Below are 16,290 nucleotides of genomic sequence, written 5' to 3' on the forward strand. Positions count from 1 at the left end.
GAGGCTGGCAAGTCCAAGCTCAAGGTACTGGCAGATGTCTGGTGAGAGCCTGCTTGCCCGTAGAGAGCTCCTTCTAGCAGTGACCTCACTTGGTGGGAGGAGAGGAGGGAGCTCTCTGGGGGCTACAGGGGCCCTAATTCCATTCACAAGGGCTCTGCCCTCATGAGCTAATCTCCTCAAATTGGGCATTAGGTTTCCAATATAGGAGTTGTGACAGGGAGTGACACAAATGTTCAGTCCATAGCAGCTTTTCTTTGCTAAAACAGACCCAGAAGGGTGCAGGTTTCTGAGCATATTTAGTCCTGCAGAGTTTCAGGCTGAATTTGATACCTGGGCCCTGTCGGAACTGGGTCACCCCAGCACCGTCACTACCAAGATGTGACCTCACACATAGGTCCACTTGGGCTGGACTGCTCTTTGCACCCTGTAGGGAGCAGCAGCTGCTGCTTTGTCCTGTCTGCATGTGGCCGGTTGCAGAGTGTGAGACATGCCCTGCCCGTCCTCCCTCCGTCGTGGCTGGCCACTGACAGGCCAATCACAGGGACTCCCACCTTGAAGTCTAGCAAGGTACCAGTTCCCTTGCCATCTTCTCCCTGCCACACTTCTTCCTGGTTTATCCTGAGGGATGAGACCGAGAAGGAAGGGGTTGACCCCACAGACCCCTGAGTGTGACCATGGCCCCACTGTGTGCGCTGATCAGGAGGGAAAGAACAGACAAGAAGCGGGGATCACTTTAAAAAGGGACTTTATGCGGTCCGTGTACATGGTCAGGCATGAGCCTTGGCAATTCTGTGACCTCCAAGCTGGGACCAGGACTCCTGGATTAGTAGGTGGCTAGGCTGGCGTATTCTCCCGGGTCCCCACACCGTCGGGCCTTATCGTCCTCTGGGGAATGGTTGGCTCTCCAGAGGGTCTGCAGAGGAAGGGTGACTTCCAGTGATCTCCCCAGAAGCAGATACCAAGCAGCCCCCAGGGGAATGGGGTGGGGGCTTACTCCCTCCCAAGGCGCTGTGATCCCTTCCAACCTGCCCCGAGCGTCTACATACCCCAGAAGCCAACGTCGTCGTACACCTCCGTTTCCCTGGTGGGGAGCACATTTGTGTCAGCAAAGGGGTACCCAGGCCCACTGACCATCCCCCACCCCCCTGCAGCAGCACAGCACTCACAGGGGTAGCAGCGCTATCCTGGGCACGTAGCCGTCTGCGAAGAGAGGGGACGGGTGTCAGCCTGCTGCGGGGCCCGTCTCCCCGGGCCCCCCGGGGCCCCGGCCGGCGTACTCACACTTGCCCTTGCTGTTCCTGCACAGCATCTCCTCCTGGTTGGTGTACTCGATCACCTCCAGGATCTCCCCGCGCCGGATTGCCAGGTGCTTGCCGCCCCCCCGACGCGTCTTGGCATTGGGGTCGATCATCATCCTGGTGTGAATCACAATCTCCCCGTCAAACTGGGGAGGGAGGGACATGTTAGACCTTTGGCTGGTGCTGAGCCCACCCCCCCACGCGCCCCCGCTTCTGAGGATGGAATTCGTGGGGCCTTGGTCAGCTGGGCTGAGCCCAGCCCTCCCAGGGCTCTTGCTCAGCTTGGTGTCCACACCTTGAACTTCTTCCGGAACTCCCTCTCGGCTTTCTCTGCCTTCCGGATCTGCTTCAGGACCTTCGGGTCCGTGGGCAGCAACTGTGGCTGGGGGGCCTTCTCCTTCCTGAGCTCCCCAAGGAATTGGTTGATCATGAGCAAGATGTATTCCTCAGGGGTCCCCTTCCACCGCCCTCCCAGAGCTCAGCTCCTTGTTCCACCCCCCTTTGCCCTGCGGTACCTGAGTTCAAGCTCTTGTGACTTCCTGGGGGGTTGCTGGGTGGGTGGCACTTGATCTGGGGGCAGTCAGAACACTGAGTTAGGGCAGGGTCCGTGGGCTCGGCCTCTCAGCCCTGGTGGCTTGGTCTTGAGTGGACCTTCTCTGTCAGGTCTCAGAATCCCCTCATTCTGTCCAGGCGCCCTCCCAACCCCTGCCCTGCCCACCTGTCCATCCTCTGCCCACGCTAGGCGTGGCAGAAACTTCAGGTTAATTCAACCCTCACAACAACCTTCTTCATGACAATATTGTCATTCCCAGCTTGCTGATGAGGAAATAAGGCTCTGAGAGGTAAAGTAACCTGCCCAAGGTCACCCAGCTGGTAAGTGGTAGGGAGGCAGGATTTATTTGCTTGCTTTTGAGGCTATTTCACGGCCGGCACCTAGAGCAGGTTGGGTTCTGGGAACTGTAATAAAATTTGGATCAAAAATGAGGCAAAAGCATTTCCTGGAGGCAAACTAAGTCAGCCTCTGAGAAGGGGCTCATGGGGCGGGTTCTTGGACGGGCTGATGATGAGACTGGACTGGGAGGGGTCTCCCAGGGTGAGGCCGGCTTCCTGGCAAGTGACCAACCATGGGGTTGGCTTACAGTGAGTGCCTTATGAACAGGTGAGTGAAGGTGCTAGAACCCCAGGCCCCCCCCCCCCCCCCAGGTCTTGCTGTCCTCTGAATGACTCCAAGCATCTGACATTGCGGGCCAGCACTCCCTGCCGTGAAGCCGCCCACTGAGGGGTATTTGCGTGGTGCTCTCACCCTTCAGACGCTGAGCTCGCCTCTAGACTTGGTCTGCTGCTCAGACAGTAGTGCCATCCAGGGTCCCACCCAGACTACTCCCTCCGGCTGCTCCCACCTCTCCCAGAGGCCGCCCAGGGCGGATGGTCACCCAGCTGGAAGCAGCCTTGACATGGGCACCCCAGGGCCCCTACAAGACACCACAGCATAGCACGCCCCGGGCATTCCCTTCCCGGGTCCACGTCCCCAACAGTGGCCCCCCAGAGCCAAGCCACACAGCCTCACTGGAGCGGAAGCAGGAGGGGCCCTGTCAGGAAGTTCTGTGCTAACAGAGGGCTGTTGCAAGCAGCCCCCGGGGAAAGCTCAGGAGCAGCAGCCACAGAGGCAGCAGACCTGGGTGGGGGTGCTAATGGGGAGGGAGTGGTAGCATCCTAAAGACACCCCTGAGAGTTCCCCTGCAGGAGGCCCTTCAAAGCCAGGGCAGGGAAGCAGTCTGGGGGCAGAGGTCCTGGGCTCCCCTGAACTGGCTGTGTAAGCTGGGGGAGGGCACTTCGCGGGTCCTCCAGCTTGCACATCTGTAAAGGGGGCATGGCGTTGCCTTGGGGGGTGAGGGGGCTGTGTAGGTTGAGTGAAGTGCTTGCGCGGAACCCATCTTCATTTTTCACGAGTTTGGTGAAGGCATTAACTCTGGAGCTGGGCTGGAGGCACCAGCCTGTTAGGCCAGCATCCTGCTCTCCAGGAGCAGAGACTTGGAAGAAGGGAGAGAATGGTCCTTTGGAACCCCAGGACACACAGAGAGGTGCCAGGGCCACACTCTGTGTCCAGCCCATGCCTTTCTGAGTTCCAGGCACCTCCAACAACCTGTCACTGTCCCCAACTCAGGGATGGCTCCACTCTGCATCCAGGCTCAAGCCTCCAAACAGGCCTCATCAATATCAAGCTCTCACTCCCTCACCCCTGCAGAGTACACCGCTAAGTCCTCTTGCCACTTTTTACCTGATTCTTCCACTGCCCCGGCCACATCATGCCCACTGGCTGTTGGCCCCCATACTGCCATTTCTCACACTGTCCTGCCCACAAGGAGCTGGTGTGGCCTTTCTGAAAAGCCCCTCCTCCCCTCTGCTCTCTCCCAGGCGCTGTTGGGCCTCACACCAGCAGCATGGCAGAAAATGCCCTTGCAACAGATGTGTCCCAGGTGCCTGGTCTGGCTGGGTCCAGCCCCGCCGCCAACAAACCTCTGCCCTTGAGGCTGGATCTGGAATCATCTGAGGGTGCCACGTCGTCGTACAGCTCATAGATCTCGTCCGGGTCCCTGCAAGGATACTTGAGATGAGGGCCTTTCTGCCCCATGACCTGTGCCTGTGTCCCCTCACTCCCCACACTCACTGCGCCATGTGCTTAGGCTGTGGGGCCTGGAAGTGGATTCCAGCAGCAGAGCAGGTCCTCCGCAGAGCTGTGGAGAGATGAGGGTGGGAGGGAGGCACGTGTGGCCGGGGAGCCTCTGCCCCCTCCTGCCAGCCTCGGCCGCCCTGACCCACCTGTGGCTGCTGCTGAGTGTCTCTGAAAGCTCTCGACATCCCTGAGGCCCGGGGGCAGCGGGGGCTTGGCTGGAGGGGGTCCTAGGCTGCTGACTGGGGGTAGAGGCCTCCGCTGGGGTGGGTGTCTGGGTTTGAGGCCCAGTCTTGATCCTCCACTGTGAGTGAGAGCTCCTGACCTCTGCTGCCTGATTCTGAACCTGGGGCTGGAGCCCTCAATGGCGGTGGGCAGTGAGCTCTCCGAAACCGAGCCAGGCAGTGGAGGCTTTCTAGAGTGATCCCCAAAGAACTCGGCCCAGTTCTTTTTGGGCAGAGCGTTGGGCTCAGGCTGCGAGAACTTGCGGAAGGGCCCCTGGCCTTCTGGCTGCAGAAACTTCCTGGGGAGCAGGCTGACCTCAGGCTCTGAGGTGGTCCTGGGGAGGCCACCCAGCTCAGGCTTCGGGGGCTTCTTAGAGAGCGCTTTGAATTCAGACTGCCAGGGCCTCTTGGGAAACACACAGACTTCAGGCTCGGAGGATGTCCTGGGGAGGTCAGCAGACTCAGGCTGCAGGGGCTTCTTGGGGAGGTCACTCAGCTGAGGTGGTGGGGTCTTTTTAGGAAAGGCACTGAAGTTGGGCTGTGAGGAGTGGGGGTGGGGCTCACTGGGCTCAGGCTTCTGGGGGGACATCTGAGGGACCTCGCTGAACTCGGGCTGTGGCAGGGACTTCTTAGGGAGGCCACCGACCTGAAGCTGCTGGGGCTTTCTGGGGAGCACACTGAACTCAGGCTGCGGGGGCTTCCTTGGGAAGGTACTGAACTCAGGCTTTGGGGTGGCCTCGTTGGGCTCAGGCTGGCAAGATTTCCTAGGGAATGTACTGAATTTGGGTTCTGTGGGGGAGCTGGTGGGGTTGCTGAGCTCAGGCTTCGGGGACTTCTGTGCAAGTGCACTTGGCTCGGGCTGTGAAGCCTTCTGAGGGGCCTCAACCACCTCAGGCTGTGGGGGCTTTCTGGGGAACGGAGTGGCCTCGAGCTGTGGGGGCTTCTTGAAGCGTTCACTGGACTCAGGTTTGGAGGGCTTCTTGGGCAGGTCAGTGAACTCAGGCTGCGGGGGCTTCTTGGGCACTGCACTGAATTCGGGCTGTGGGGGCTTCTTGTGGAGATCACTGAACTCAGGCTGCGGGGGCTTCTTGTGGAGATCACTGAACTCAGGCTGCGGGGGCTTCCTGGGCACGACACTGAACTCGGGCTGCGGGGGCTTCTTGTGGAGATCAGTGAACTCAGGCTGCGGGGGCTTCTTGTGTAGATCACTGAACTCAGGCTGCGGGGGCTTCTTGTGGAGATCAGTGAACTCAGGCTGCGGGGGCTTCTTGTGGAGATCAGTGAACTCAGGCTGCGGGGGCTTCTTGTGGAGATCAGTGAACTCAGGCTGCGGGGGCTTCTTGTGGAGATCACTGAACTCAGGCTGCGGGGGCTTCCTGGGCACGACACTGAACTCGGGCTGCGGGGGCTTCTTGTGGAGCTCACTGAACTCGGGCTGCGGGGGCTTCTTGTGGAGATCACTGAACTCAGGCTGCGGGGGCTTCTTGCGGAGATCACTGAACTCAGGCTGCGGGGGCTTCCTGGGCACGACACTGAACTCGGGCTGCGGGGGCTTCTTGTGGAGATCAGTGAACTCGGGCTGCGGGGGCTTCTTGTGGAGATCAGTGAACTCGGGCTGCGGGGGCTTCTTGTGGAGATCACTGAACTCAGGCTGCGGGGGCTTCCTGGGCACGACATTGAACTCAGGCTGCGGGGGCTTCTTGGAGTGCTCGCTTAGCTCAGGCTGCGGAAACTTCTTGAGGAGTTTCTTGAACTCGGGCTTAGGGGATTTTAGAGGGAGTTCGCTGGTCTCGGGCTGAGAGGCCTGGAACTTTGCTTGAAGGCTCCGGAAATCCTGATGGCTTCCCTAGGAGACACAGAACCAGTCAGGCAGGGACTGGTATACACAGGTGGTGGAGAGATGGACATGGGGACACAAGGACATGGTCACAGACACACCACTCCTTCCTTCTTATTCTTTCTCCCCCTCATCCCCCCACCCCATCCCCCATGTCCCCAGTCCCTTCTGTTCTAATACATCCGGAATTCAACTTCTGACTGCAGCACTCACCCGCCGGAGGCACCATCCATTCGCTCCCTCCCTGGACTCCTGTCCACCCTCCATCTCTGGTCAGTCACCCACAGCAGCCAGAGGAAGCCTGTTAACCCCGATCCCCCAGCCTACATTATTTTTCTCTTAGTACCTGCCATCATGTGTCATATTTATTTCACTTATATTGCTTTTTAAATATGTGGGCAGTGACTTTGCTCATTCATTGCTATTCTCCCAGTGCCTGGCATACAGTAGGTGCTCAGTAAATATTTGTTGAAATAAATAACATACCGTGTTTCCCCGAAAATATGACCTACCCCGAAAATAAGCCCCAGTTAAGATCATCAGCCAGACGGATGCATTTAGTACGTTATGCCGATGTTCCAGGAGAAGATGACATGACTATTTGAATACATGTAGATTGTTGTACATGAAAAAAATAAGACATCCTCTGAAAATAAGCCCTAATGCGTCTTTTGGAGCAAAAATTAGTGTAAGACCTGGTCTTATTTTCGGGGAAACGGTAGAAGGCACAGTGAGGTGTATACTCAGCCACATCCAGTCTGACTGTCACAGACTCTCAGAGGTAGGTGCAGAGACACTCGGGGGCCTGGGGCAGATGTGGGCACAGTCTCTCTCAGTCACAGACAGGCTGATAGTCAGGGACGCTCAGTTGACAATGGCCACGAGGACTGGCAGCCATGCCCCCGAGCTTGGGCACGGTTAGGCACATGTACCACACGCCATCTGTGGTACACGCCGTCTGTCCCGTGTACTGTGGCCACCAACCTGCAGCACCAGGCAGACACAGGCAGATGCACAAAGTAGGACAGGCCTGCTTTGATGACAAATTCCCCAGAGGTGGCCCTGCTGCAGGCCCCTATGCCTGGTTTTACCCGGGATCAAGGAGATGGGGAGGGAGGGGAAGGGCAGGACCACGTCCTTTTTCCCTGCCTCTGCCTCCCTCTCCCATCCAGAGAATGTGAGAAAAGACTGCGATTCCTGCCTGGGGTCTGAAATGCGTCTGTGAAAAAGCCTCCCTACCCAGTGAGTCAGGGCAAGGGCTCCCAGATGGCCCGTGGGGCCAGAAGGTCACGCCGGGGTGACTGGCTGGGGTGGCGGCAGGTAGCAGGGGCCTGACCCACTTTGTCACCCACAGGAAGACCCTGCGCTTACTCACCCTGGTCTTCTGTTACCAGGTTTCTGCTCATGCTGACCTGGGGGGAAGGGAGCTGTCTGAGTAGTGCCACCTGTCCCCTTTTATAGTTGCAGTCTAAGCCCGGGCCACAGGCCCCGGGGAGCTCTGACTGTCCAAGAGGTGTGTCCTGGCTGCTTCCCACCCCTGGACATTTGTGTGTGTCTTTCCCATTCCCCAGATGGCTTTCTTAGCCCCTTCTCTGCTCCACTCTTGGAATATGCCCCCCAATTTTCACCCGTGGCACCTCCTGCCTCTAGCCAGTGGGGGCTCTCCCAGGGCTTGGGGACTCACTCACCATGGCTGCAGGCAGATGATGGGCCACAGGGCGAGTGCGACCTGAGCTGAGGCTGCTGCCTTCAGGAAGTGACAGTGGCTTCTGCTCCACAGGCCCCACTGGGTGGGCAGGGCAGAGGAGGAAGGAAAGGAGGCGGGGACAGCCACTGGCCTGTCCCCAGACCCTGTTGGGCACTTCTTGAGTTCCTCACCTGCCTGCTGCTGTCTCCCTGCTCTGGGCATCGGAGGGCAGCACAGTCACAACACTGTCACTGGTTTCTTGGCTCTCTGCTGTCTCCCTCACTCCCACCATATGCCCTGCTAACCTCGGGGCTCCAGGGAGGACCTGGTGCCAGGCCGAGGACCTCCTGCCACCAGAAGCAGGCCAAGGCCAGCTCCAGCCGGTGTGTCCATGGGACGGAAGGGCATGGTCTGTTTCTCTTGGCGGGAGACCCAGGAGTCTGCTGAGTGATGGGTGAGACCCTTCTGTGACTTACTTCATCTGTCTTCCTCATTTCAACACTTCTCTGCGGTCTGATTGCCAGCTCTGAGCAGGACTTCCCTGTTGCAGGGGCAGATGTCACAAGGGGCCATGGATGGCTGCGGCTGAGCAGATGGCCCACTGGGATGGCAGATTTGAGGTTGGGTGGGTGGGTAGTATCCAAGGCCTTGGTCCCTAAGGAGGGACGGGGTCCGAGGACACCCCAGGTTCCCAGTGGACAGAGGATGGGAGGAAAATCGAGATAGGTGGGAGACCAGAGAAAAGGGGGGGAAGGTAGTGGGTAAGACTAGCACCATTAGGATGAGGCCCAGCCAGATAAGGTTCCTCAGAAGGTCAGTGACCTCGGTGCATAGATGGGAGAGTGCAGAGTCCTGATTTTCAGTTTAGCCACTCGTTGGGACTGCTTGAAGTTTACAGAGACAAGCTCCGGAGATTCGTAGTTGGTCTGGGGTGTGGCCTGAGCCAGAGGGTTTCTTAGACACTTGTGGGGTGACTCTACTGTGCAGCTAGGCTGAGAAGCACTGGTGCCCATCGGTCACCCTCATTCCCCGTTGTTCAAGTGGAGTCTGCCTTTGGTCCATGGTAAGACCGCTTAGGCTGCCGCGTCCCGGTGCTGCCGATGTGATCCGAGGATCACACCTGGAGTTGTAAGGACACAGAAGTTTTCAGAGAGATCCAGAAGAAGGCTCTTTTGTTTTGAGGACTTAAATTCCCAGCGGGAGCCCTTCTTTTTGCCTGCCCTGCCATGAAGGCCTCAGGAGGCACCGTCGGAAACGACCGCTTGTTAGTATGTCAGCGTTAAGAGCACAGCCTGAGAATTCTGGAGCTTCTGTGCATCCAGCCGTGCACAGACAGACACGCATCCTGAGTCACATTTCCAGATGTGGGTCCCCCTCCAAGCAAGGGCCCCAGGAAGCCAGGGATGATGTCTGGGTCCTCTCTGGGTCTCCGAGAGCAGCCACCTCAGGCTGGTGACGGGCTGACTGACCGTCCTAGTGTTTGGTGAGTGAGGGGAACACAGAATGAAAGAACGAGGGATGACTGATTGCCCAGAGCATACAGTCTTGGCTCAGTTAAGGCACGCTAAAGGACTGAATGAGTGACTCCCCAGGCAGGCTCCAGGCAAGCCACTCATTGGGGAAACCCACAGCCCGGAACTCGGAGTTTGGAGGGTCCCTCCCCGGGGGAGAGCCTGCCAGCAAGGCCCCCAGGGCGGCGTGTGCCCCTCCACTCCCCTTTGTGTGTTTGGCACCTTCCCAGACACAGGCCCGTGAACACCGACAGAGCGCTGCACTAGGAGCTGCAGTACCAGAAACCATGAGAAGTGACAGCAGGCCAGGGTCTGCCTTGGTGACTTGAGGGTGTCTGTGTATGTATGTGTGTGTGTGTGTGGGGGAGTTTCGTTGGGGCGAGTGTGTGGAACTGTGTGGGTCAGGGAGGGGGCCCGCCGGGAATTCCATCGCGTGTGGGAAGCCGAAGCTGGTGCGTGGGATCCCAGCGCAAGAGCCGGGGGCAGTGCACTCGACTGCCCTAATCCCCGGGGGTAGGGCTGGGGCGGAGTGTCAGCGGCCGGGGCAGCCACGTGTGGTCTGAGCGCCCGGAGGACTAAGCACGTGGGCGGCTGATCCCAGGGCCACTGCCGCGCGTGAAGTCGGGAGCCAGGGATGGGGTGCTCGGACCCGCGTCAGGAGCTTTCACCTCCCCTCTCCCAGTCCTGGGTGAGGGTAACCCAGCCGGCACTCGCCAGTGACGAAGCTGGTGCCGGACAACTGCCAGGTGGACGGCCACCTGGCCTGCCTCACGTGGACTTAAGCCGCCTGGAGACGCTCAGCCCGCTCAACACGAACCTGCAGTCTCTGGACCACCTGCCCGGGTTGGGGCAGCTGTGCGCGGCCCCTCATTCTCCTTCAGACACTCCTGGGCGCCCTCTGCTGGGCAAGCCGGGGCCCTCCGAGGACTCAGCTTGCCGGCATCCTCAAGTTGGGGTTGGGTGGGGGACCTCCGTGGGGTTACAGCTTGGCCAGAGGGAGGACAGAAGCTGCGGGAGCCCAGAAAGGACACTGGGAGCAGTAATGTTTCCCAAGCGAGCAGACAAGGCTGGATGTGAGTTGGGAGGGGATGAGGGAGGAGGTCGTTTCTGGCGTGAACAGGGTACCCAGGACAGGTAGTGATCACGCTCCCTAGGCCTCAGGGCAGAGTTTCAGGTGGCTCCAGAGGGCAGTGGGGGCTTTGGACCCTTTATACTCATGGGAGGGGTGGTTGCATCTACATGGGTGATGAGGTAGGGGTGTACCTGGACCAAGATGTTGACTCTGGGTCTCTCTGGAAAGGTCCTGACAGACTGCAAAGTGGCATCGCCTGGATTTGCGGGTGGCTGAATGAGGGACTTAATGGGGAAGGAAGACGCCTAGGGGTTGGGGGAACCTGGTATCCTGGAGATGGGTTGGGGACCTGGGGAAAGAGGACCACTAAGCCTTGTCCCTGGAGATCCAGGAAAGCCTGGGACTAGGGCTGGATTCCCCAGGGACAGCTAGTGGCCTTGGGAGTGTGGGAAAAGGGAAGAGTGCCCTTGGAGCCCAGCTGCCTGGGTTTTCTCCTGGGTGGTAACTGCCCAGCTTCCAGGGTGGTGTGGAATCAGCTAGTGACTTGAAACTGGGCCTGGCTAGGGTCAGGGCTGTCACTTACCCTCATAGCCTCATCTTCTCTAAAATAAGCCCCTTGACCCTGCCCCATCTCCTCACCAGGTTCTTGAGAAGGTCCAGGAAGCCATGGGCTTGGTGACCAGAGGGATGTGAATCATTTGCAACACTTCCCAAGCCCCTCCCAGTCCCCCTTTGAATCCTCACAAGGACTCCAGGGGTGAGCATCGTGACACCCACTTTAAGGACTAGGAAAGTGAGATGCAGGAAGGCCGAGTCTTCCCCAGCGTCACAGTCATGGTTCCAAGGCTTCCGGCTGAGAGAGGGGGAGCTCAGGAGGCCCTGGAGCCCCACCCCCTGATGGCCCATGTGACCCCACAGCTGGTACGAGTGACAACCACCTCAGCAAGGGGCTGGAGGTGCTCCCGCTCAGGTGCTTGCTCACAGGCTGTCTGTGTTGGAGGAAGGGGAGGGGAAAGGGAGGTTCAAATGGGGCCTTGTGGGCTACTAGGAGAACAGGATCTTCATCCATATAGTTGTGGGAAGCCACTGATGGGTACTAGGCAGGGGAGGGGCACCATCAGAAGAGACCCATTTCTGGGGGTGTTCACACTGGGAGGAAGGGCAGGGGGGATTGCTCTGAGTTCCCAAGGAAGGGGAGAGGGCTGAGGCCTGGGTTAGAGGACCACGGGGCTGGGAGGGAGCAAGATGCAGGAGGTAAGACCAGCCTGAGGGGTGGCTGCCAACACATGGGACTTCCATATCTAGGAGGCTTCGCCTGCCAGATTCTGCTGACAGCAGGGCTGACACAGCAGTGTGGCACCTGAGTTTGAACCCTGGCCCAGGTCTGACTTCCCATGAAGGAAGGGAAGAGGAGGACCAAGATGGAGGAGTACTAAGGAGGGAAGACGTCCAGGCTCTACAGGCTTGACCTTGACCCACCCTTCTCGGCAGAGCCAGGGCAGGAGGAGAAGTGAGGGAGAACATGGACGGAGGCTGAGTTCCAGCCCTGGAGACCCTGGCACTGCCTTCTGGTGGGGCTGCCCCACCACCCTCTCACCTCTCTACGAAGCAGCACTGGCCTCAGGACCTGGGGGGCTCCAACGGGGCCAGTCCCAGAACATTCTCAGGACCAGCCTCCCAGCCTGATCTTCCATGTTCCTAGGACTTAAAATAAAACTGGAAACCTCCATCCCATCTGGCTTCTGGAAGTGGTGGCACAGGACAGTGGGCACTGGTGTACTGAGCTGGAGACCTGGGTCCCAGTGTCGAGGTGACAGGGGAGGGGGACACAGGTGGGCAGTGAGGGGAGGCCTGCCCTCTCCCAAGGGGGCAGCGTCCAGGACTGCTAGAGGAGCCCTGCTGCACATCAGAGGGCAAGGGACCCACACAGCACAGGTCAGATCAGCGCGCCTCTTTTTATTGTCCCCCACCCCATCCATCTCAGGCACCCCTAAATTACAAAACTACCCACATTTCACGGCCCACCCCCTAAGCGGCGGGGTTCAGAGCGGCGAGAAACCTGGGCACTCCCCCTTTGACAGCAGCGGCGACACCTTGGGTGCAAGCGGGGCCGGGTCTGGGTGGGGCAGAGGAGGGGGCACCTGAGCCTCGGCCCCGCCCTTCACCTCGTGGACCCCGCCCTCCCCACCCGCGAGCTCCCCGGCCTTACCCGCCCGCGCGTCGGGGTCGGGGCGCGGCTGCCCGGACGCCGGGGCCGCGGGGGCGCCAGGGCGGTGGTCCTCCAGGTGCAGGGTCATGGCGGGCCGCGAGGCCGTGGAGAAGGCGCACTGCATGCACGAGTAGCGGCCCCGCGTGTGCTCCCACACGATGCGGCTCGGGGCCGCGTGCCCTGCGGGCAGGCGGGATCCCGTCAGTCCCCGGCCCCTGCCCGAAGGACCCGTCCACTCCTGAGGACGGTGGACATGGGCGAGGGCGGCTCGAACCTTTCCCCACCTCCCCGTCAGTTCCCGGACGCCGAGGATCCGGTCTGGCTAATCCGTCCCCCACGCCCCCGGAACTGGGGCCATTGAACTTGACTTCTCCGCATCCCGTCCCCGGAACCACCGCATGGGGAGGGACTCATGAACCCGGCGCGAGCTTTACACGGAAACGCCGGCGCAGATGAAGGCACGAGGGCCGGTAGTTTTTAAGGCAAAATCCTGTATTTCGGGGCTGGCACTGCTGCCTCCCAGTATTTCCTGGGCCCGGCAGGGCGAAGGACAGAAACCCCTCCATCCCGCCCTGGTGGTCACCTGCACGCACCTGAGGGCGCGTCGGAGCCGCCCTGGGGTCTTCGCGGGCTGCCGCCTGCACCTGCGGTATATGGGCGGGTCAGGGTCAGAAATCGGAGCGAGCCCAGTCCACCCTTCTGGCGCTCCAGCCATCACACTCACCTTGGCTCTTTTTCCACACGGCGGCGCTGGAGGCAGGCGGCCCGGGAGCGGTGGCCAGGAAGGGGCGCAGGCGTGGGGGGCTTAGGCCAAAGGGCGCGGGGTTCAAGTAGGGCAGGAAGGGCCCGGTGGGGGCAGGGGCGGGGGTCGTGAAAGGCTCGAGCAGCGGGAACTGCAGGCCCGGTGCCGACGTGGGGTCGGACTCCGGGGGGCGCTCGAGCGCGAGTGGTTCCTTGTCGAGGGCGGGGGGTGGCGGCGGGGCTGGGCTCTGCGCATGCTCGGCGCAAACATGCAGATGCTTGAAGAGCGAGCGGTGCGTGCGGAAGCGCAGTAGGCAGTTCTCACACCTGGGGGGCAGGCACAGGGCTGGGCTGGGTCTCCTGGGGGACGAGGGAGGGGCCTATCCGATGCCACCTGGGGACCCGCCCCGCGGGCGTGATAACGGAGCCTGGGCCCAAATCACAGATCCCCCACCTGCGGGGAGGAGCTTGCCCTAAGCATCCCCCTACTGTGGCCGCGACCCTTCCGAACCCCTCCGGGTCGGAGCCCTGGGAAAACGAGGAAGAAGTCTCAATTTTGACTGAGGTGGTCAGTTTTCCTCGTGGGAGGTAAAGAGACTGGGCGGAGCCACACCCACGTAAGCCCCACCCCTTCCGTGTCATTGGGACTTACTCCTGGTACTAGTCTCTCTTCTTGGGCAGGTAAGGGCAGGGCTTGCCTGAGGCCACACCCACATCCAGACCCAACCCCTGACTAGGATGGGGAAAGGCCTGGTACCCAAGTACTGCCTATCACACCAGAGGTGGGCGGAGCTGCCTGGTCACTAAGCACCATAGGAGGTTGGGGTGGTCAGGGTCTCACTTGAAGTAGCGATTGGGTTTGTAGTGAAGCTTGCCGTGTGTCACCAATTCCTGCATGCTGGGGAAGGTCTCCGTGCAGCTCATGGCGGAACAGCGGAAGAGTTTGCCTGGCAAGGCAGGGTTGGAGGACAGAGGAGTGGAGTGGGGTGGCCAGGGTCGGCCTGGGGGCTCTGCCTGCCTCCCACCCTAACCTGCCTCCCACCACCTACCCTGGCCCTACCTTCCAGGGACTGTGTGGGTGGGCAGTGGGTACGCAGATGCTGTGCCAGGTCGCGAATGCTGGGGAAACTGAGGCAGCAGCCAGGGCTGGAGCAGGGTATCTGCTTTCCTGTAGGATGCACACAGCCAGGTCACCGGTCCCTTCCCCACACACGCTGTCCAGGGCTCTGCCCCAGAAAGGTATATACGAGGCAGGAATTACCCTATGATTTCCTATTGGGGCCTTTACTCTGTCTCCTCCACCAGACTGAGCTGCCAGAGGGCAGGGGCTGAGCTGGCCTGGCCCATCTCTGTAGCCACAGCCTGGCACAACTTGGTGTTCAGTAAATGGTGATTCCCTCTAGATAAGGCCCAAGTTTGGAGATACTCTGCACTCCTCACTCCTATTGTTCCAGGGCCTGTGACTCCACACAAGGCCCCATCACAGGTCACCTGGTAGTGGGCGTCGTCTAGCAGGCCGCAGGTCCTCACTGGTCCCGGAGACTGTGCTTGTCAGGCCAAGGCTGGGTCCAGGGCCAGGCTGGCCACTGTCTGGGACTGGGGAGGCACCCTGCTGGGCCCCGCTAGGCCCTCCACGTTCCCACACTGGGGGAGTGATTGCCCGGTCAGGACCCGGCTCCTCCGCCATGGAGAAGGAGGTGGTTGTAGCAGCCACAACCGGGGACAATACTTCCTTGTCAGTCTCACTGGAGCTGGGCTCTGCAGTGGCCGGCATGTCCGGGCTGGGTCCCGAGGGTTCCTCCTCCTGGTGGAAGAAAGGTGAGGAGAACCAACCCCTCTGGGCCCAGTGTCTGCTGGGGCCAGCCAGAGGATCCCCTCTCACCCCCGCAAGACCGTTGGGTATTCCTGAAGCAGTGAATGCTCGAGACATCACCCAGTCAGCCCCCACCCCAAGGAGGCACCATTAAGAGGGCAGGGGGTGAATGTGGATTGGGCTCCTGACTCCTGTCTCCATCCCCAGGCAAGGAGTTGGGCGGTGTCCCAAATGTAGAAGGGGGCATCTGTCAGCAATGATCTTAAGAAAGCAGCATCCCCTCCTACCCAACTTGGGAAGGTGGGAGGCCCTCTACGCGGAAAGGGCGTGGCCTAGAGTGGACAGGACAAAGACTATGAAGGCGGGGCTCTGAACAAGTCGCGGCTAGGAAGATACTGGTGGGACCAGAAGTGGCCATGCGGATTGTCTGAGGGCGGAGATACATATACCCGCCGGGCGCGAGCTGTGCAGAACTTGGAAGTGCTGGGGGCCCGGTTGTACAAGAATCAGGGGCGGAGCCCGGGCCCTGTGGGCGTAGCCCAGTCGAAGCCGGGCCCGGAAGTAGGGGGTAGGGCGCTCGCCGAGTGACAGCTAGCGGTGGACGAGTGCCCGGATGTGGGGGCGGGGTCGACTGGAGGGTGTGTGTGTGTGTGTGTGTGCGTGTGTGAGAGACCGGGCTGCTCCCGCCAGTCCCCGCTGGCTCGCCGCGTCCCCGGCGCCGCGCTCACCATCCTCGGCCCGGTTCAGCCTCTTGTTCCCGCGGCTCCGACGGCTCTCGCTGAACCTGCGACGACTCCCTGGACGGCCGCGGGCTCGCGATCACGCCGGCGCCATTTTCCGCCTTTCCGCTCTCGCGAGAGTGGGGGCGGGACCTGCGCACTGCGCTCCGCGAGGGGGCGGGGCCTGAGAACAGGAGTCCCGCTGGACCCCAGAGCAGACCCCGGGGACAGAGTTGCGAGCCGAGAGCAATCCTAGGGTGCACTTTTAACAGAGTCTGTACGCTGAGATCCGGGATTAAAATCTTTCCTGGCCTGTGTTTTCGTCTGCAAAATGGGCATTTTCATTCCCTCCTGTCCTGTCACCAGACTCCAAAGGCGATAAACAGCGGTTCTACTTTTTGAAGAGGTCGTGTTGAGTGGGCAGCCTTTTTGGAAAGAAATTGGCAATGGTCGTCAAACTTTTCAGTGCACTTAGTTCTGAAGTTGGAGTGGGTCTGTTGTTATAGCC

General features: G+C 60.3%; 2 protein-coding genes and 1 long non-coding RNA gene across 4 annotated transcripts; 1 reads left to right on the forward strand and 2 right to left on the reverse strand.

The window, feature by feature from the left end:
• Positions 1-728: 728 nt before the first annotated feature.
• PRAM1 (PML-RARA regulated adaptor molecule 1) lies at positions 729-8,274 on the reverse strand. Its single transcript, XM_033134808.1, is given in 12 exon segments — positions 729-913; positions 1,047-1,081; positions 1,167-1,200; positions 1,282-1,444; positions 1,594-1,699; positions 1,814-1,868; positions 3,816-3,892; positions 3,967-4,033; positions 4,119-6,039; positions 7,719-7,820; positions 7,822-7,931; positions 8,023-8,274. Coding segments are annotated over 12 exon segments (2,811 nt in total). The 5' UTR covers positions 8,126-8,274; the 3' UTR covers positions 729-875.
• LOC117038140 (uncharacterized) lies at positions 7,920-12,061 on the forward strand. Its single transcript, XR_004425632.1, has 3 exons — positions 7,920-8,171; positions 10,943-11,270; positions 11,606-12,061. It is a non-coding gene; the product is annotated as an uncharacterized LOC117038140 (long non-coding RNA).
• On the reverse strand, positions 8,694-15,929 carry ZNF414 (zinc finger protein 414). Of its 2 annotated transcripts, none has more exons than XM_033134810.1 (8): positions 15,792-15,929; positions 14,742-15,054; positions 14,311-14,418; positions 14,092-14,197; positions 13,234-13,577; positions 13,103-13,153; positions 12,510-12,689; positions 8,694-9,190 (listed from the first exon to the last, which is right to left on the reverse strand). In XM_033134810.1, the coding sequence occupies exons 1-8, from the start codon at positions 15,792-15,794 to the stop codon at positions 9,162-9,164; spliced, it is 1,134 nt and encodes a 377-aa protein (XP_032990701.1). In that variant the 5' UTR covers positions 15,795-15,929; the 3' UTR covers positions 8,694-9,161. The 2 variants fall into 2 exon arrangements, with proteins under 2 accessions (XP_032990701.1, XP_032990700.1); XM_033134809.1 differs by lacking the exon at positions 8,694-9,190 and adding an exon at positions 12,253-12,416.
• Between the last annotated feature and the right edge of the window lie 361 nt (positions 15,930-16,290).

The sequence above is a fragment of the Rhinolophus ferrumequinum genome, chromosome 18 (genome assembly GCF_004115265.2).
Source record: "Rhinolophus ferrumequinum isolate MPI-CBG mRhiFer1 chromosome 18, mRhiFer1_v1.p, whole genome shotgun sequence".
NCBI lineage: Eukaryota > Metazoa > Chordata > Mammalia > Chiroptera > Rhinolophidae > Rhinolophus > Rhinolophus ferrumequinum.